At 45.6% G+C, this 19,908-nt stretch overlaps 1 protein-coding gene across 2 annotated transcripts in view; it reads left to right on the forward strand.

Annotated features, from left to right (window-relative positions):
* The window catches only part of Maml2 (mastermind like transcriptional coactivator 2), a 301,357-nt gene that overhangs the window by 199,609 nt on the left and 81,840 nt on the right, over nt 1–19,908 (forward strand). The window contains exon 2 of one of the 2 annotated variants that reach the window (XM_074066863.1): nt 10,447–11,883. The exons of the other annotated variant lie outside the window; for it this stretch is intronic. Coding sequence (XP_073922964.1) covers nt 10,447–11,883 — 1,437 coding nt within the window. The remainder of the gene's footprint in view (nt 1–10,446; nt 11,884–19,908) is intronic. 2 annotated transcript variants of the gene reach the window in all.

The following is a 19,908-nucleotide window of genomic DNA, read 5'->3' on the forward strand; positions in this document are numbered from 1 at the left end:
CAGTCGTGGGTTAAGGAAGCATTTTGTCCTCTAGGATTGACTAGTTATATGAGGTGTTTATCGTAAAGCAGGTACAGTGAGGAGATGCAGTTTTGGGGTGAGGGCCGATGTCTACATGGCATCAGATCTGCTGATATCTTGGAGTAAAAGCAATTTACAAGGTTGTCTTTGGGAGTTTTCTGTCCCACAGTGTATCTAAAAGTCAACGAAATAAGTAGCAGTGATATTTTTGAGGATTTGCGAGATTTCTGAGTTAAAACTGAGACCTTGCTATTTTAAGCAGGCTCAAGCAACACAGTGAATAGTTTTCTTTAAGAAAGGATGCAGAATGCACTTCTGTATGTGTCTGATTATCTCACACCTATTCAGAATGGGGTAGACAGTTTTTTCTCATGGGGGCAGTCAACAGATACACAAGGTCCAGATTAGTATACTCAGCTGGCTCTCTTTCTGTCTCCTCTCTCTCTCTCTCTCTCTCTGGAAACGAATGTTGATTCATTGTGAGACAAATTCACAGAAAAGCACTGTTCTGGTTTAAAGACAGGTTTTAAGAACAGAAGCATGTTCTGGGAAACGGTGAGGAGCACTCACCCTGTTGACGACTTTGACACACAGAACTACCATTGATTCACAGTTCTGGCTTGTTCAAAGTTTTATTTTACAATATAGGTGGTTTTTTTTGTTGTTTTTTTTTCCCTCTTCAAAGACTATGGCCACACATGAAGAAGCAGAATCTGTCAGGTGGAGAATTCACCCCCTCATCCCCGTCATGTAATTACGGGCTGAGCGAGTTAGATCAAAATGCAGGCAGGACACGGCTTCAAAGAGCAGCTGAGCTGCAAACAATATAAGGACTTCATTGTCTGCATTTAATGTCATTTAAGTAATCGTGAGACGTTTCCCGTAAGTGTATGACAAATAGTGGGATTTTAATGTCACTGAATGGAAAGGCATTCAGACCTTCGAAAGTCAGGGGACTTTTGTATCTGCTGTTACAAATTCTCATTTTCTGGTATAAAAGGCTTAAATTGCCTGGAGTGTAGGGTTTTTTTCAATTATAATAAATATCTTTGTAAACCTCGTCATGTTTCATTGAGCTAGTTAGGCAACTTCCCCTCAGATGTGCCTTTGATGTGAAAATAAACAGACTGGAGAGAAAACTGGGTGCTTCCTAAGACAGTGTCCGTCTGTATGGTTCAGAGCCACTCAGGCTAACAGTTGACCAGCGACAACACAACACTCTACATTGAACCTAGATACAGTTGCTATAAGAAAAATATTTCTTCACAAGTTTCAAAAGAACCATGACATCCATGCCAAGAACATCAAAGGAGATGTTTGGTGCTCTCGGGTACTTTGCCAAACTACCTTCCAAACGCTGCTTACCATTCCTTTGTAATGGGGTTAAAGATGAGCCTGAAAATTGCAGGGCCCTTTTAAAAGGCCGCCTGTCCCGCCTCTGTCTCCAGGTGATAGAATATGAGCTGGTTAACAGTGCAGTCCTGGGTTGTCCACGCGATGTGGATGGAAGTCTTTATCTGCAGCGTTCTTGAGCATTGAGGGAGAGTTGGTAGAGACGCAGTCTCTGGGCCTCCCCTGGGTACCCAATCGAGACGAGGAGAGCAGGAAACCCTGCTGGAATTTGCTGTCATGAAACAGATCTCACACTGCTTCATAGCGTTCCTCCCTCACAAAGGCTGTGGAAGGCCACGTGAAGACCAAGTGCAGAAAGTTGACAGAGAAACCACAGTACGTGTGTGCGCTTAGCTTTCTTTAGCTAGTTGTAATCGAGCCAGAAGAATATGCATTTATTTCATGAAAACTTTGGTTTGAACGTAATTATTGGTTTTATTACACCTTTGTTTTAGTTGGGAATTATTTGTGGCAAATCATAGGAGCCTTATTAAAGTCTCAAGCAAAAGGGGAGAAAAGGTGTGTGTGGGAGAATTATTGAAGGTTACTGAGTATTTAATTATAAGAAATGTAATTTAATATCCCAAAGTACTGTAACCAAGTACTGGAAAGCTTCAGAACCCCCCCATCTTCATTTCCCCTTCTCTCTCTTTAGATCTAGTTTCTCATCCAGCCTCTCCCTCTGCATCAGTTTCGTCCACCTGCCTCTTGCAGACCTGCCTTCTCAGACTTTCACTGTGAAGGCTATGAATACTTCTAATACACGTCACCCACCACATCTCTCATTAAAAATGCTCACAAATACAGCCGAAAAGGTCTTCTTCAATTTTGGGTTACAGAGAATTTATGAAGTTGAGTGTGAGTCAAATGTCCACCTTGATCCAGTCGCCGGGGGCTGGGGAACGGGACGTCCCAGACCAGGCACCTTTCACTTGGAAATGTGGGGTCAGAGTCTTAGAGAGTGGAGGGACAGACAAAGTAACAATTCACTGCAATCTGAGTTATGTAGGCAACATAGATTCAATTAGAAAAACGAGAAAGCACAGACATGGGCAAAGTAAAAAAGAAAAATCCTTCCTCATCCCATCAGAATGTACTTCAGTACCTCAAAGTGTTTGATTCGGGACATTTTTGTTTGATTTAAACAATCTTTTTGATCTCAAATTTATTTGGGTTATACTAAGGATGAGATACAGTGGTCAAAAAGACAGGTATGACCCAAGTTGTATCTTTCAAGTTATTCCCTTGACCATATTTTATAACAGGGAAGACAGACTTACAAATTGGAAGCTAATTAATAAAATTCTTTGGAAATTAGAGTAAGTACTGTAAAGAAAATAGCCAAGAGATCGTGATAGAGGACAACAGTGAAAACATTCATCAGATGGGGGAGTCATGAAAAATCTCTGCTACAGTCACCTTCAGGTGAGATGCAAGGAAAAGAAGGAGCTAATTGTGATAAGAGAAGGAAGAGTTAGAGGAGAAGCGCCTCCGCCAGGCAGAGAAACGTGCAAAAGACCTGAAACTGAGATAATCTTTGGTGTTCTTAGAATAAAAAAGAAGAGAGAAAGAAAGAAAGAAAGAACGAGGCAGAGAGAGTGTGGGTATGATGGATATGAGTAAATGTCGTGTGTTGCTATGTGAACATGTAGGGGCAGAGCAAAGCAAGAAGTAGCATCGGGTTCACAGAATGTAGTTGGAGGATACCCAGTAGCTCACTGTGCTTAAAGTAAAGGCAACTTGGAGAGGAATGAGCAATGTGATCTGAGAGAAAGAGACTGGAAGAATAGGGACCTTCAATGCCTGTGTAAGTTGAGTGAGCCAGTGAAGGTAGAAAGAGAAATGCTGCCGTGATGTTAAGGCTGGCTTTGTCTTCTATTATATTATGAAAATATGGAGCTCGTTGGTGGCCAAATTCAAGCCCACAAACAATGAATAGAAAATCCTGATGATTTTAGGACACCCTGTCTGCTGTATTGATTTCATTGATATTCAAATTGACCAGTATTTTGGAATAAGTTCAATTCCCAAGTCCAACAAAAGAAAACCACAGCAATCTCTCAGAACCCATGCTTTCTCTCCCTCCCCAAGATCTTTCAGCTCTGCCCCAGTGCCTGGCAGCTCTACCACTGGACGAGGAGTTGCTAGGAATGAGCGTATAGCTTACAATGGGGCTGTGATTCATGAGCATCGGCAGAGAAACATAGACGCCCCATAAACTGACTCATGTAAGGTTCCCAGACCACTGACTGCCCAGTAAGGCAAGTCATCAGGCAGTCTTTGTGAGTGCTTCCCTGGATGAGAGTGGGGCTGGGGTTATGGGAGTGGTTCTGTCTCTTCCATGGACTTGTGAGATCAGATTTGAACCTATTACCAAGAATGAGATAAGCCAGAAAGTGCTCAAATCGTGGAAGAAGGGAAGGAATATGACAGAAAGTGGAATGGACCTTGAGTTCATGAGCCCTTTAGAGAAAGCTTTCCAGACTGGGCCCTCCAAGCTGGGGGTGGGGAGGGGGAGGAGAAAAGCACTTGATTAATGATGCTTAATGCACCACACATTCCACCGAGGAGGACTTTTAGAGATTTCAACAGATTTGCCAACATTTTAGACATAGCATTTACTTTGGATTCAGTTAGATATATTTTGGGCAAAATGTGAGTCATGGTTAAAGTATTTTATACACAAAGAAGCTGGGTTTTTTTTTCAGGCTTTTATAGAATTTTTGTTCTTTTTTGTGTTAAACACAGAGGGCCCATCTTGCATGGCTCCTGCGAGGCCCTTGCCTCTTATGATGGTGGTGTCTAGTCAGGATGACCAAAGATAGGGTCAAACCGTGGACTTACCATGGACTGAATCTGGAAGGTCCTTGCTCAGTTTCGTCCACTACGTGAGAAAGCAATTCTACTTTGAACTGTTAATTAAATTTAAACCTTCCATCATTGTCAGACAGGTTTTGCTCACAAGGTCCCTGGGAGAACATGGAGAGGGATCCTTTCCTCGATCCCTTACACCTAACTCCAACCCCACGCAGGCTTCTGCAGAGCAATGAGCACTTTGTACTCTTGCTTTTTGCCTTGTTTTCGGACACACCGGTAAATTCCTGTCTTGGTTGTTGGTGCTGACACTTGCTGGGTGTGGGTTTTATTATTAACACGTGTTGGTTGTGTACAAGTTAGCGGGCTTCACTGTGACATTTCCATGCATGTGCTGTGCCTTAGTCTTGATGATGTTTCTTTGTTTTGTTTTGGTGGTACTGGGGTTTGAACTCGGGGCCTCACTCTGGCTAAGCACACACTCTATCACAGGAGTCATACTTCCAGCCCTTGTTTGCTTTAGTTGTTTTTCATATAGAGTCCTGTGTTTTTTGCCTGGGACCAGCCTCAAACCACAATCCTCCTACCTCCCACATAGCTGGATCACAGGCATGTGCCACCATGCCTGGCTTATTGATTGAGATGGGGTCTTACTACCCCATCAGGCTGGTCTCAAATCTTTATCCTCCCAATCTCTGCCTCCAGAGTAGTTAGAATTACAGTCATGCATCACCAAGCCCAGCCCAAGAATGCTATTTTAAGAGCAATGTTCTAGGCTCTTTTTTGAGTTTTAAACGTCTGGTTCTTGCAACAACTCTATGGCCTAAGCACTCTGATCAAACATATAATTGGTGTCAAATAAGTATGTATTTGATTGAATGAGTGAACAAATTCTAATTTTACAGAGGAGAGGAAAAAAATTCATCTGTTGTTTTCTTTCTTTTTTTGTGGTACTGGGGCTTGAACTCAGGGCCTATACCTTGAGCCACTCTGCCAGCTCTTTTTGGTATTGGTTATTTTCGAGATAGAGTTTTGCAAACTATTTGCCTAGGGCTGTCTTCGAACCGTGATCCTCATGAGCTCTGCCTCCTAAGTAGCAAGGATTATAGGCGTGAGCCACTGGTGCCTGGCCAGTAAGAGCTAACTTTTTTTTTTTTTTTTTTGGCAGTGCTGGGGCTTGAACTCAAGGCCTCATGCTTGCTAGGCTTGCTAGGCAAGCTCTTTACCTCCTAAGCCACTCTGCCAACAAAATAAATCTGTAACTACCCCACCGGGAAATCGAACCCTGTTCTCCCGCTATGCTAATAAGGACAGCGTTGTTCGTTTTGTGTTTTTCTAGTGCACGTCTGCCACATAGGACAGTCAGAATGCCACTGGGGAGTACCAGAGAAACTTAGGGTCAAGTCTGCCTCTCCCACGGATAAAACCTTCCAGCATCAGGGCTGTGCTCGGAGCGTGGAACACTGATGACGCTTTATACACAGGATGCTAATCCTTACTGTCCCCAGACAGATGACACGGGAAATGGGAGAACAGCGTTCAGAACCCAGGTTCCTTAGCTGCTCAGTGCTTTTCCTAGACCCCACAGCCCCCCGCCCCGTTCACCTCTCCCTCTCCAGGCTGGCGTGGCTCTGGTTCTCTTCCTCTCCCCCACTGACTGTGTCCCTTGCTGGGGATAACTTGGAACATCCTCCAGGAGGAGGTGATGGTAGTGTCCACCCTGACAAGATGCTGCCCTGGAGCCCCCTTTCTCTGCCCTGTGATGGTGAGGGGGTTTCTGAGGTAAATTCTAAGTCTTTCAGTTAATCTCCAGTAAGCCAGACTTGAGAGCCAAGAGACAGGGCGAGAGGAGAGACATCAAAGAAGTTGAGAATAGGAATATCTTGGAATTAGGTGCCCACAAGGACAATATGTTAACTGGTTTCCCTGCATAGATTCTTTATTTGCAGTCTCTGGGTCCTACAGAAAACTTTGTCTTGAGTTTATCTTGGGTCTCATAAGGAATGCTGTTTTGCTGCTTAAAGTGATCACATTTCTCAGAATCCAAATCTTATAGAACCAAGTTACAGAATAAAATTTTCAGGTAGATCACGTGTGCTTTGATCCATATACCAGCAACGAGGAGATCCAAAGACAACCAACCAACATCAATCCACACAAGCCTCACACTTTTTTCTCTTGAAGGCGTGAAAGTGCAAATGTCTGAAATTCATACAAAAAACATACCGAGCCCTTTCATCCAGGCAGAGCACAGCACACAGAGGAGGCTGAGCCTTGCTTCCAGCATTGGGTCCTATGGGAGGTGAGTCCACCTGGAGTCCATCAAAAAGCATCAGATTTGGTTCACACCGACGAAGGCAAATTTCCCTTATGGTTCCAGTTCCCAGACCTCACATTCCCTTGAAGAAAACCATCACTCAAACAAAACGCTGGTGCAAATAGTAAACTGCTTATGAAATGGGCATGAGAAGTCCCCACGTCACATACTTCTTACCCCTGTTTTACTCTCGATCATTAGAAGAACCCAACTTCCCAAGTCCTAAGACCAACAAATAAAATACGATAACAAATAATTTTGATGGGCCCAGCATTGTGTAGGTACTGAGAGGAATTCAGGAAAGGGACCTAGCACCCGCCCTTAAAGGACTTACAACCTACGTGGGTGTACGCAATTGCTATATGGACTTAAAACAATATTTGTCAACACAGGGAAGCTCAGAACTCTCCAGGACCAAATAAGAAGTGGGAGATTTTTTGTATTTTCAGCAAAAGCCTAAAAGCCTCAAGTACTTGGTTGTGGGGCCAGACAACCCGGGGGAATTACTCTCACCTAAAGTACTGTGCTCAGAATTTACAACACAAGATCCCAAACACACTACTTCATGAACCAAATCAAGTCCTATATTTTCTTTGGGGCTGGTCTCTTTCTCATGTTATCAATCTCTACTCAGCCATGAGTAAAATGGCCAGAAGAAGGTCTACAGTTGAGGGAAGCAAGATAGTTCTGGAGTCTCTGGGCAGTGGCACATTTGGTTCTTGTGCCTTTGACTGGTCAAGAAAGACAGAAATGTACTCGGAGGAAAAATGTGAACTACGGACTGAATTGTTACCTTTGTGTGGCACATTCCCTGTTTCTAGGGCGGCACAGGAGACAAAGAATGCATTTATTTTGTGGAAAGGGAGAGGGGCAGGGAGGAAACAGAAACTGGAGGATTGTGCAATAATGGCATTTTCACATCCCCCAGGGATGTGAAAGCTTGTTTCCAGTCCTTTGGAGGAGCGAAGGAGCTGCTTAAAAACGAGGTGTTTACTGGGGAACCTCAGTTGTGATTCCACTTTTGGCTGCGTGTTCCTCATCCATGGGTGTTCTTGGTACCCCCACCCTTGGGCATACAGGGACCCTGCCCTGAGCAGGCTAATATCCAGAGGAGACCACAGGTCTCAAATAGCAGGAGGTATTCAAATAGAAGAATGTGAACAAGGGTAGAAAGGAAAAGTCACAGCCTGATGGAGCTCAGTGGAAGAAAGCAGTGGTCCCCAGTGGTAGGCAGCCCAGACTGTACTTGTGCAGACGCTCAACCGAGGAAGCTTCTTCTTCAGATGGCTAGTGAAGGGTGACACTAACTAAGCAGTCTCACCAACTCAACATAGTGGTTTTGGGGTACAGACTTACCAAGCAAAGTGAAAAATGCTTCTTTATCCATCTAGGCAGTGGGCAAGTGTCAATATGGCAGCACAGGCTGATTGCAGGCTTTGCATCAGCCTCAACCTCTGCATGTTTTCCTTTATGCCAGGGGTGATTTGATAGGGTCTGGTTCTGAACTCTGGCTCTGGCTGCTCAGTAAATCTTTTTGATGACCAAGTGACATTGCCTCTCTCCTTTCTTGTACTGGAGCCTTAGAGGTGACACAGAGATTTCACCATCAATCTCCATGCAATGATGTCACATTCTCTCCCCACCATCCATTCCTGGGAGTTCTGATGTTTCTGCTCTGAGCAAGCCGTGCAGCTTCATTCCGCTGTCCTTGGTCTTGTCTGTGGGTGTCCACTGTTGTCCAGAATCCTGCTGACGTGTGGCAGGGTAGAGGCTGGCCGAGGAACAAGGTTCATGGTTAGCCATTAAGAATCAGGACCCTGGCACCAGACGGGCCTAGGCTGGCATCTGCCTCCACCTCGTTACTGTGCAATCTTTTTGTTGTCATTTTGTTTTTAAGACCCAGTCTTGCCATGTAGCCCAGGCTAGCCTTGAACTCCTCATCCTTCCTGTCTCCGCCTTCTGAATGCGGGGATTACAGGTCTGTGTCACCACACCCAGCTACTACTATGTAATCTTAATGTCAGGACTCTGAATTTTTTTTTAACTTATTAAATGGGAATCAGAGAGCTGTGAGAAGATTGAGTGAGACTGCACACAGCAGAATGCCTGTCTAAAATAAGCCTTCCACAGACAGTGGTGATTAGGTGAAAGTCTGTCATGGGCCTTTGGCATTCTTGCCTCTGGGAGTACTTTCTTGGAAGAATTATTTAAAATGTTTGTAACTGGGTTGGTATAAAATTAAGTTAATATTATGCAAAAATGTTCATTTAATTTAAATCCTCACTCTTTTCTTCTGTTTTGAAAGGAAGTAACATAATTTTGTGGACCCCTGACAGTATGGTGACTCTGCTATGCTTGTTAGGTGAGACAGCCCTGGGCGGGAGGTGTATTTTGGAGATCCCTTCTCTACCTTGTCAATGTGCTGAGCTATTTTCTGGAAGTTTCCCACTTGACCCCTCAAGATGCTTACTGCCCTTAGATATCCCCCTTCTCCCCAGTCACCAAGGCCCATGCTGTGTGGGACTGTGAGGTCCTCAAACATTGCTCAATAATTTTAAGGTTCATAAGGTACAATCTGTTCAGTGGGTAAGTGAGTGAAGTACTTTGACATCCGTGAGCTGTGCTAACACGTTGGTTCTTGGAGAAGTGCTCCCTTTAGAATATGGTGAACCATACTTTTCTACAAGCTGTAGTTGATGGAGGAGTTACTGCAGTGAGCACTGTGCTAACATGCATTGTCTCCTTTCTTCCTGTGAGGTAAGTGCTATCGGCCTGTTTTCTACACTAGGAAACTGAGGCTCAGCTAAGTGAGCTGCTAAGGTCACATGGCCCTCGGTGACGGGACTGGAATGTGAGCCTGGCTTCACTCCCAGAGTCTTAGCTGTTAACACCTGTGCTGAACGAGCCCTCAGCACCTGGGATTTGGTTACAAGATTTAGAGACAGGCAACAGAAGAAATGAGTCCCCAGGAAACGCCATGCTTAGAGTGTCCCATTCAATAAATGGCAATCTTATGGCTTCTGTGTGTCCAGACAATGTTGCCTCTTCTGACATGGAGGGGCTGGGGCCAGCGAGCATAGAGGCATCCTGGAGTTTCCTTCCTTCCTTCCTTTCTCCCTCCCTCCCTCCCTCCCTTCCCACCTCCTCTTCCACCCTCCTTCACTCCCTCTCTCTCTTTATTTCTTTTTTTGGGGGTACTTGAGTTTGAACTCAGGGCTTCTCACTTGCTAGGCAGGCACTCTACAGTGTGAGCCCCACGTCCAGTCCTAGAGGCACCCTGGATCTCAGGTAAAGTGGTGAGGGCTGTGGGAAGAGCCGAGATGTGCACAGAGTGGAACGGGAACCATATGTGTCTTGTCATCCAGCCTATCATGGCAAGAATGCAAAGCAGCCTAATTACGGGACAAAAAGTAAGATGTGCTCCAGGCAGATGATCTCCTTGGGCTTCAGAACTTTTGTGATTCCTTAATTAAAGGATATCAGTGATACGGGTTTGATTCTGCGAAAAAAGAAACTGGAAATTCTGTGTCACCTTTAGACTTGCAGCGTTTTCCCACTCGACCAGAATGGTGGACTGTTCCGCTGCAGTAGCTCGGGACTGGGACTCCGTGTGTGTGCAGCAGCCCTGCTTTAGCCGGTAATCATTGTGCTCCTCAGTGTTGGAAGAACTCTTCCACTGGCCTGTGCGCCAACCACGGGACTCCTGGTGACCTCTGACCTCCCTGACCCGCTGCCCTGGGAGCCCTTCACTTCATTCCGTTTGTGCTTCTGCACGGTGCTGTTTCTACTGCTTGCTGTGGATACACGGGAGAAACATTTGAACCTTATGCTACTCTTGACTAATAGAAAAACTGCGTCCGTACCTTACACCTTACTTTCTTTTATCCCCTTGTGTCTTTCAGCTCCAGGGATCCTTGAAAAGAAAGCAGGTAGTTAACTTGTCTCCTGCCAGCAGCAAGAGGCCCAATGGCTTTGTGGACAATTTGTTCCTTGATATGAAGAGAATTCGGGTTGGGGAGAACCTGTCTGCCGGGCAAGGCGGCCTCCAAGCAAATAATGGTCAAAGCCAGGTTATGTCTGGGGCCTTGCCTATGAGCCAGGCCCCTCTGAGAAAGAGCAACACCCTGCTACCTCCTGCACACTCTCCTGGCAACAGCGTGTTTAGCATGGGCTTAAAGGAGGTGAAGAAGGAGCCGGGAGAGACTCTGTCGTGCAGTAAGCACACGGATGGCAAGATGATCCAGGAGAATATTTTCGCTAATAGGTACGGAGACGACCCTGGAGAGCAGCTGATGGACCCTGAGCTGCAGGAACTCTTCAATGAACTCACCAACATCTCTGTGCCTCCCATGAGTGACCTGGAGCTGGAGAATATGATCAATGCCACCATTAAGCAGGATGACCCGTTTAACATCGACTTGGGTCAGCAAAGCCAGAGGGCCACACCCAGGCCCTCGGTGCCCTTGGAGAAGATAGTGATCAAAAGCGAGTACTCGCCTGGCCTGACTCAGGGCCCTGCAGCCTCTCCTCAGCTGAGGCCCCCCTCAGCCGGCCCTACATTCTCCATGGCCAACACTGCCCTTTCAGCTTCATCCCCAGGCCCCACAGTCCCCCAGAGCCAGGCTCAGCCTCAGACAGCATCAGGAGCCAGCCGGGCATTGCCTAACTGGCAGGAGGTATCCCACGCCCAGCAACTCAAACAGATAGCTGCCAGCCGTCAGCAGCACGTCCGGATGCAGCAGCACCAGCCTCCTGCCTGGTCGGCCTTGCCCTCTTCTGCTGGGCCATCCCCTGGTCCATTTGGGCAGGAAAAAATCCCCAGTCCTTCCTTTGGCCAGCAGCCATTCAGCCCACAGGGCTCCCCCATCGCTGGGGTCACTGGAGGCAGCAGCCAGCCGAAAGTAATGGCCAACTATATGTATAAGGCCAGCCCCCCAGCCCAGAGTGGGCACCTGGACGCACTTATGCAGCCAAAGCCTCAGGATCTCAGTCGGAGTTTTATTAACAACCCACACTCAGCCTTGGAGCCCCGGCAGGGCAACACCAAGCCTTTGTTCCACTTTAACTCAGATCAAGCAAACCAGCAGATGCCTTCTGTTTTGCCTTCCCAGAGCAAGCCTTCTCTCCTGCACTACACCCAGCAGCAGCAGCAGCCACAGAGCTCAATCCCAGCACAGCAACAGCAGCAGCAACAGCCACCATCCCAGCCCACCCAGCCTTTATCAAGCCAGCCTTTGCTGAGGTCACCTTTGCCACTTCAGCAAAAGGCGCTGCTTCAGAAGATGCAGAACCCGTCCATCACAGGCCTCGGGTATCAGGCCACCCAACAGCACAGACAGGTAAGGCTTGCTACTCCACACCCAGCCTTCCCAGACGCCATTCAGCTTGGTTGTGGCGCTGTGCTTCCATTCTGCTTGGGTGGAGGCAAGATTAAAGACCAGGAACAGTGGTGGCTTCAGAAGGCTTGGCTCCCTTGGGACGTCAAAGCCGAGGGCTAGAATTTCCTTGTACAGCATTATTGCTGTACAGATTTGTAATGATCAATGGTTCTAGTTTGTTAAGAATGTACATTATCAAACGAAACAAAAATGCTGCATTATAGCTCATGGCATTGGTGATATTTCCAGTTGTCAGTCAGCTTCGGAAATGCTTAATGTTTATTCCTCCCACCGGAAAATTAGCATTAAGTGTGTATGTGGTTCCTGAGTGCCTACCAGAGGCAAGAGGTTGTGACTAACGCTGCGTGTTACAGCAGGACAGGGGCGGTGTTAGGAGTGCGAACTGACTGGTCCTAACCTGCACTGCCGACTGTAATGTCTCAAAATCTAATCTGTCACGATAGACCCTGCCTTGGCACCCCATGGTGCATATGGGCAGAATCTCAGTCCTAAATAAGACTTGATCCCTGTCTCCAAGCCCAATGTGGAGAGGGGACAGGCTTTGAAGACTGTGGTTGCGGGACTAGCTAGACAGACTAATGGTGCGGGAGCACAGAGCTTGGGGTCTTGCCAGCAAGGGAAACCAGGGAAGTACTGAGAAAGTAGTGCCTGAGTTCAGTGTTAAAGGGCGAGCACGTTGTGACGACAGAGAAACAGTCTAGGATTGCATTGCCTCTGGTTCACACAAAGAAGGGTTCAGTTCTACCCTGAAGCGAACAGTCTAAAGAGATAGCTCCATCCTGCAGGGCGCACGCGGATGGACAAGTCCTGATCCCAGAGAGCTTGAAAGAGGAGCTCTTCTTGGAAGAGGGGAGGAGGGACAGAGGAAGGAAGGAAAGGAGGGAGGGAGGGAGGGAGGGAGGAGGAAGGAAAGGAGAGAAGAGGGAGGGAAGGGAGGAAGGAGGGAGTATGTAGATTGAATATTGCTTTGCACATGGGAATTGACAGGTCTGCATTTTCAGTTTATGCTCTAAGATACCACATTCCATGTCAAAATAATATTTCAGGAGCTGAGCTGTGACTCAAGCAGTGGAGCACCAGTTTAGCAAGCATGAAGCTCTGAGTTTGAACCCCAGTACCTCAAAAGAAAATGTCAGGACAGTGTGATGGTACAAAACCTAGTTCCAACAGCATTTATAGAGAAGGTTTCCTGGCTGCTGCCTAGCAAGGAATACCTCAGTCAGCACAGATTGTGTCCAAGCTAACCTTTGCCCTAAAACTAGATTCCAGGAGGATTCAAAACCTGTGTATTGAGTAAAGCTTCCATCTCTCGTCCACGTCCGTGCGTGTGTGTGCGTGTGTGTGCGTGCGGTGTGCACATGTGCCAATTATAGACTATGGAGAACAGACTTGGAGTAGACTCATGCATAGTTTATAATATATACATATATGATGTAATTGTTTAAATGCTTCATCCCAGCTTTATAGACTAAGCCAATGATTGTGTAAGTGATGACTCTAAAGTCGTGTGTCTGAGTTTTGAGCGAATATACCAGAGCTCTGTGGTCAAACCGTGTTGCTGTCTCGAAGGCATTTGCCTCTGGGGATGGACATGTTTGGTGACGATGCCATACACAGTTTTCTCTGGGGTGTAGGGTACATTTGGCTGCCAGGATAATAGTCATCCTGTCAGGGTGACAGTTGAACGGAATCAAACTTGCTGCTTTGTTTTGCGTTCACTTGATAATATCAGCTGTGTGTCCAGGAACAGGGCAGAGGATGCTGGAGGTGGCAGGGAAGCTTCCCAAAAGAGCTGGTGGAACACCAAATCAAAGAATAACTGTGACACGACTATGGCTGTGCTTCGATGGTGCTGTGGGATTTTTTTCTCAGAGGGCACTAAAGAAAATAAATACATTGCTTTCCAAGATGATACTTTTGAGACGCGTTTTTCATTTGATGTGCGTATTTCTAAGGTTGTTCGATTCTTTTTTTAAATGTTTTTTATTACTTTATAGTAGTTGTACAGGGGGTTTCATTGTGACATTTCTGTATGTGTATACAATGTACCCTGGTTTGGTTCATCCCCTCCATTGTTCTCCTTCCTCTCCCCGCTTCTTAAAATGGCTTCATCAGGTTTCAGTGCTCCATATTCATACACATGTATAGTAAATACATCGACCATATTCACCCTCTGTTATCCTCTTCATTTGCCCTCCTTAACGTGAGGCCCTCTCCTTAACGTGACCTGTTTTATATTCCTTTCCTTCATTGTTTAAGTGTCTGTCCATGTTGTTGGGTTTTGCTTTGGTATTTTACCTGTAAATATATTGCTGACAGTTTCCAGATCACTGGGACCTAAAGATGACCTTTGGTTTGTGGCATCGAGGGCAAATTGTCAGGTTAGTTTGCTAAGTAAGAGATTGACAATATATATAAAGACCATCGACAATGACCAATCAAATAAGTGTTTTAAAGCGTACATCCACCCCTGGAGCAAGGGTGTCACCAGGAGCCCATTGCATTGCCACCTGAGTTTGGTTGTCACTCTTATTGTCTCATCTAGCCAAGTATTCAATGCAGAGAAGGTGGTTTTAATATTGCCATCTACAGAAGAAAGTAAAAAATGTGTGTTCTCATGCCAGAACAGGTAAATCTTTTACTCATGACCAAAGTCACGACTGGGAGAAGGAATTGAGGATGAGACAGCCCTTAAATTTAGCAACTAAAGCATCCTAAATGAAAATCCTAGTCAAGAACTTTTTCTCCTTGTCATGCTCTGTGTCAAACATAGGATGATTTACTATGGAATTGCTCACTGGAGTCCTTTGGCCTTGGAAATGGTAGCTGTACTGGCTCTCTGCTATAAAATGGTAGATTGAATTTGTTGATCTGTTGCTTGCAGTTTACTGAGCAGATATGCAAAGGTGACCTTGTCTTTCAGAACACTAAACCCAGATAGATTCTCATGCTCAGGGAAGTCTGAAGGTGGGCAATTCCCATAGACCCCCCCCCTTTTCTGTGTACCCACCTCTATTCCCCTCCGTGTGACTGATGCAGCACAAATTGTTTTATGCCCATCTTGACTGGAATAAAAAGTGGTATTTGATGTTTCTGAAAAATGTCTTCAGTGGACTCGTCTTGGGAATATTTTAGGGCTTGGCAAATGGAGATACCTCCTGACAATAGTTTTCTTCCCTTCCTCGTTTGAGGGTTATGGGAAAGGATAAGACAGATATGTAACACACGCATTTCTGATTTATCTTCAAATCCCGGGTCACTTTTGCAAGTGTGAGAGCCATTGGTTGATCAGGGTTCATGAGGGCTCATGCAAAAGTCCTTACCCCTTTAACCAAACGAGTGAGCTTTCTCACAGTTATATAATCAGTCACTTAAAAGTGTGATTTTTTTCTAACAGTGAATGCATGCAACTTAAGTAGGTTCTATATTTGGTTTAGAATTCTTCCATGTCTAAAACTTCCGGGAGGGCAGGCAGCCAGTGAGTGGATGGTTTGTTTTGACTGAAACATAAATTTGTACATTTCCTCCTTAGTTTAGAGCCAAGCTCCACAGTCACACATTAAGAACCTCACCCCTCTACCCAGCCACGCTTATCTTTCACTACTCCACGCCAGCCCTTGCTGGATTCAGCAAGTACCATGTCCTTTCCTGCATACATCTCATCTTAAAGTTGAACTCTGAGAAAATTGTTTTTGAAATCATCTGTGTGTGGATGAGAAATCACTGTATCTCTTACAGGCCAACAGTACTTTTAAATTTTTATTATTGCCCAATGACAGTGAGAGAGGAGATAGAGACCTTGCCTCAGCTAAAAATGCCTTGTCCAAGGGGAAATCATCTTGAACTTTTGCAAAGCTGCCACATCCAAACCCTGCCCCTGCTGAATCCAGTTATGGTAGTGCCAGGTTTGGGTTTAAAGACTGGAACCAGGTTCAAGGAAGTTAGGAACTTTTGTAAAGGACCAAACACAAAAGCTAAACTGTCTTAAAGATGCTCAGAAACCATCAGTATACTCAAGGGTGGTGACAAAGCTTGGGTCAAAGGTGACATGAATTTTGGAGTGGCTGGAATAGAGATCCAGAGAAGACAGGTGACCACGAGGAATGAAGTGTGGCCATCTGGTGAATTCATTATTATGTACCTTTATGAATTCATTATTATGGTCGCATCTTGGCAAGAAGGAAAACAGTGGTACTGAGGTTTGATCTCAGGGTCTCATGCTTGCTGAGCAGGTGGTCTACCACTTGAACCAGGCCTCCAGTCCTTTTTGGCTTTAGTTATTTTTCAAGTCATGCCCTGTGTTTTTGCCCAAGCCAGCCTTGGACCACAATCCTCCTGATCTCCACCTCCCAAGTGGCTGGGATTATGGATGTGTACCACTGTTCCCTGTGGGTAATTTAATTTTTAATGCAAAAAAATTATGGAGTTCCGTTGGGTTTATAAAATGGTAAATAAAATGTGTCTGTTCCTTAGCATCTTCTGAGTTACTGTCAGGGTGAAACTGATTCCTGTATTCTTCCACTCATGTGAGGAGCATGCATCATTCACCTTCAAGGTGTCACAAAGTGGGGATTGAAGAGTCAACGACACTCTCTTCACTGACTTTATCAATCGGGAAAGCACAGTCCCTGTTCCTCAACGAGCTTGTGATCTGAAGGAGGTATTTGTCACTCCCTGTAGTCCCAAGGAAAAAAACACTACTTTGTCCTAATTCTTAACAGCCCACTCTATGGGTTGAGAAAAATCACGGGGACATTTTCCCTAAGTCAGCGAGGCCAAATTTTGTTTTTGTTTTTGCAGTACTGGGGTTCGAACTCAGGACTTTGCCCTCACTGCACAGGCACTCTACCACTTAAGCCATTCTGCCAACCCCCTTTGCTCTGGTTATTTTGGAGATAGGGTCTCACTTCTTGTCCTAGACCATAATCCTTCCATTTTAAGCGTCCCATCCAGCTGGAATGACAGGCGCACAGCACTGTGCTAGCTTTTCTCCATTAAGAAGAGTTCTCATGAACTTCCTGCCTGAAATTGTGACCCTCCTGATGTCATCCTCCCTTGTAGTTTGGGATGACAGGTGTGAGCCACTGGTGCCAAGTTAACAAGTTCAATTTTAAACATGCTATTTTAACCTTTTATAGCTAGAACTCTATATGCCAGGTACTTTACTTTTATTTCTAGTTTGCTTTGTTGTTCTAGTGTAAATAACTCAGAGCACAACAGAGTGCAATAGCATAAAGCAACAATTAACTGCTGTATCCTTCAGTAGGGAAATAAGCATAGTAATAAGAACATGTTAGCCTTGGGATCCTAATACATAGGGTTCAACCCCACAGTTAAGGAAATGGCCCCTTTTATTCTCTTTCCAAGGTCTTTGGTTGTTTGTTGTATCCATTAATAAGAGCTGTGCATTTAATGCATTGGTGACTAATTTAGCCTGTGGGATACCAAGTTTCCAACTGGGGAAAGAAAGGGTATAGGGTTAAGAAATAGACTTGATCCTAGAGATGGAAATGCAATGGGGTTAATGGGAAATCTGACAGATATTTAACCGGGGTGTGCATTAATGTAGATGACTCAAGCAATCCCCTTTGCACCTACTTTCATTAGTTTTGCTTTTCCTAATCAGTTGTCAGTTACTACCAGTTTGATAGGAGTGCCGGTGATTTCTTTTGGTGAAATCTGGAGAAAGCAAAAACCCATTTAGCTACTGCACTCGTCAGTACATTTGCACAGCAAGGGTTAGTTAAAGTCAGGCACAAAGACTTGAGATGTAGAGGTGTTTACTATAAGGAGTTCTAGGACTGAAACAAAAGACTGCAAACGTTTAGACTGCAGGGATCAGAGAGGTTAATGTGCGTGAATCATCTGACTCGCCCACCATGTTTCAAGCAGAGGAGACCAGACTCATGTGTGTGCGTGCACAGACTCACACATAGGGAGCTCTCTGGATGATAATTAGAAAACTCTAGTGGAATATTTGCATTTGATGCAATGAGTTGGAACAATAAAGCAGACCAGTATTCTCCAAGCAATAAATTGAATGGAGCGTAAGAGAGGAAAACCAATGACTGATTTCCCGTGTATCCTGCAAAACCAAGCATTCAGGGTCTCTGAGGATAAAGGAATAGGGGTGGTTGACTGGCTTCTCTCTTTCAGCTAATTCCCTCCACCCTGAATCACCAGCATTTTCCACAGTTTGCTCTTCCCAGGGCCTGAGGGTAGCCCCACCTTTAGGAAACAGGAACTTCGTACACAGGGAATTTGTTTGGCCATCCCTCTTGGTAGTCCACTGGTCTGTATGGATGAGCACAGGAGTGTGTGTGGCCTTACTTACATCCTGGTTTTTGACTCACAGCTTTCCTCTGTGTCTGTGGGCCTTTGTCCCATTCCTACTCTCCTTGGCTCTACCCTCTATTCTTTCACCCTTTTCCTATGGTGTAATTTTGAACTAGTCTCTTTTCCTTGACATTCTCAAGACATGTTTTATGACTTTGAAAGGGAGAGGGAGAGGGACACAAAGCCACTGGAGTTGTTATTGGCCATTCCGGGGGAAGAGACGTTCCCTAGAAGAGGATCCATGTTAGAAGATCTCATCCCTATTTCCCCAAGCCTCCAGCACAGAGTGACTAAGGCTGAGTGGGCATCACAATAGCTCCAACCTTACCCCTTTTGCCTGGAGTGCCTCCTAGCTGACCCTGCCTCCTTCCAGTCTTGCCATCCTGCCACCAGAGTGAACATTCTCACCAGGAATTCGGTCACATCCGTCAGTTACTTAAAACCTCCCAATGTTCTTCATTTTCTTGGGGTAAATTCTAACTCCTCATGTAGCTTAAAGAGCCCAGTAAGGCCAGGTTCTTGGTGGTCTCTCCTGATTTCCATCTCCCATCCATCCACCCATCCTTCCCCCAAAGTCATGCACACTCTGCTCTCAGCCCCCTTTGTAATACGTCCTCCAATTCTCGAAGAGTATTATATACCTTTTCCCTCTCCCAGGTCTTCACATGTTGTGACTTTTGCCCAAAACGTTCTTCTGACCTATTCTGTCTGGTAACCTCTTCCTGAGCTGTCTTTAGGAAAGGCTTCCCGTCTGCAGAAGGCTCCCCTGACCTCCCATCCTGTGCTCTTTCCACTTCCTGTCTTTTAGAACATGTCATCCTTCATGTCTTTGGTCACGCATGTCTTCCCCAACTAGACGCAAGCTAGTGGAAGGCAAGGTTGTGTCTACCGTGTTCATCACTGTATTCTGAACCCTAGCCCAGATACTATGTTTAGGGACCCAAAACAAATTTGGTGGACAAATGAATTACACCAGCGAACCACCATTCTTCCTTCCATTCTGGGGATTAAAGGACACCAACCCATGTCACTCTTTTGCTTAGATGGTAAGAACAGGAGCTGTTGCTTCCACTTCCCATCCTATACCTGCCTTTTAGAAGCACCATTTCCAAAGGTCTGTAGACCTTGTCCTTCCAGTTCCTGCTGTCAGAGGTGGAAACCAGGACCCCCCCCCCTCAGCTGCCCATTGGGTCAACCTGTGGGTGGGGGGCATTTTTGATGGAGGCTGGGCTGGTCTATATCCTGAGGAATCATGTGGGTAGAAGTCAGCTAGGAGAGACTTATTGGGGATATTCTAAGTGATTCTTTTCTATCACCCTGTGACAATGGGAAGTTGTAGAGAAGATAATACGGGTTGTCTTTAAGCAGTGATATAAGTTGTGCCCAGCACAGGTAGTTGCCTAATTCAAACATGTTGAATGTTATTGAATAAGATTTGCTCTTTTAGGAAAATCGTTCTAGAGACGTCCTGGAGGGGTTTGGCCAGGCACAAGAAGGCCTTCACAGTATACATGTGCCAAGAACCTTAGAACAAGGTTCAGAACCTCAGCAGTCAACTTAACTCCTCCCCTCCTCCCCAGGTGCCAATTTTGGAATGCCCTCAGGACTGTCCCCATCTTTACCTCTTCT

The sequence above is a fragment of the Castor canadensis genome, chromosome 2 (assembly GCF_047511655.1).
Source record: "Castor canadensis chromosome 2, mCasCan1.hap1v2, whole genome shotgun sequence".
Classification (NCBI taxonomy): Eukaryota; Metazoa; Chordata; class Mammalia; order Rodentia; family Castoridae; genus Castor; species Castor canadensis.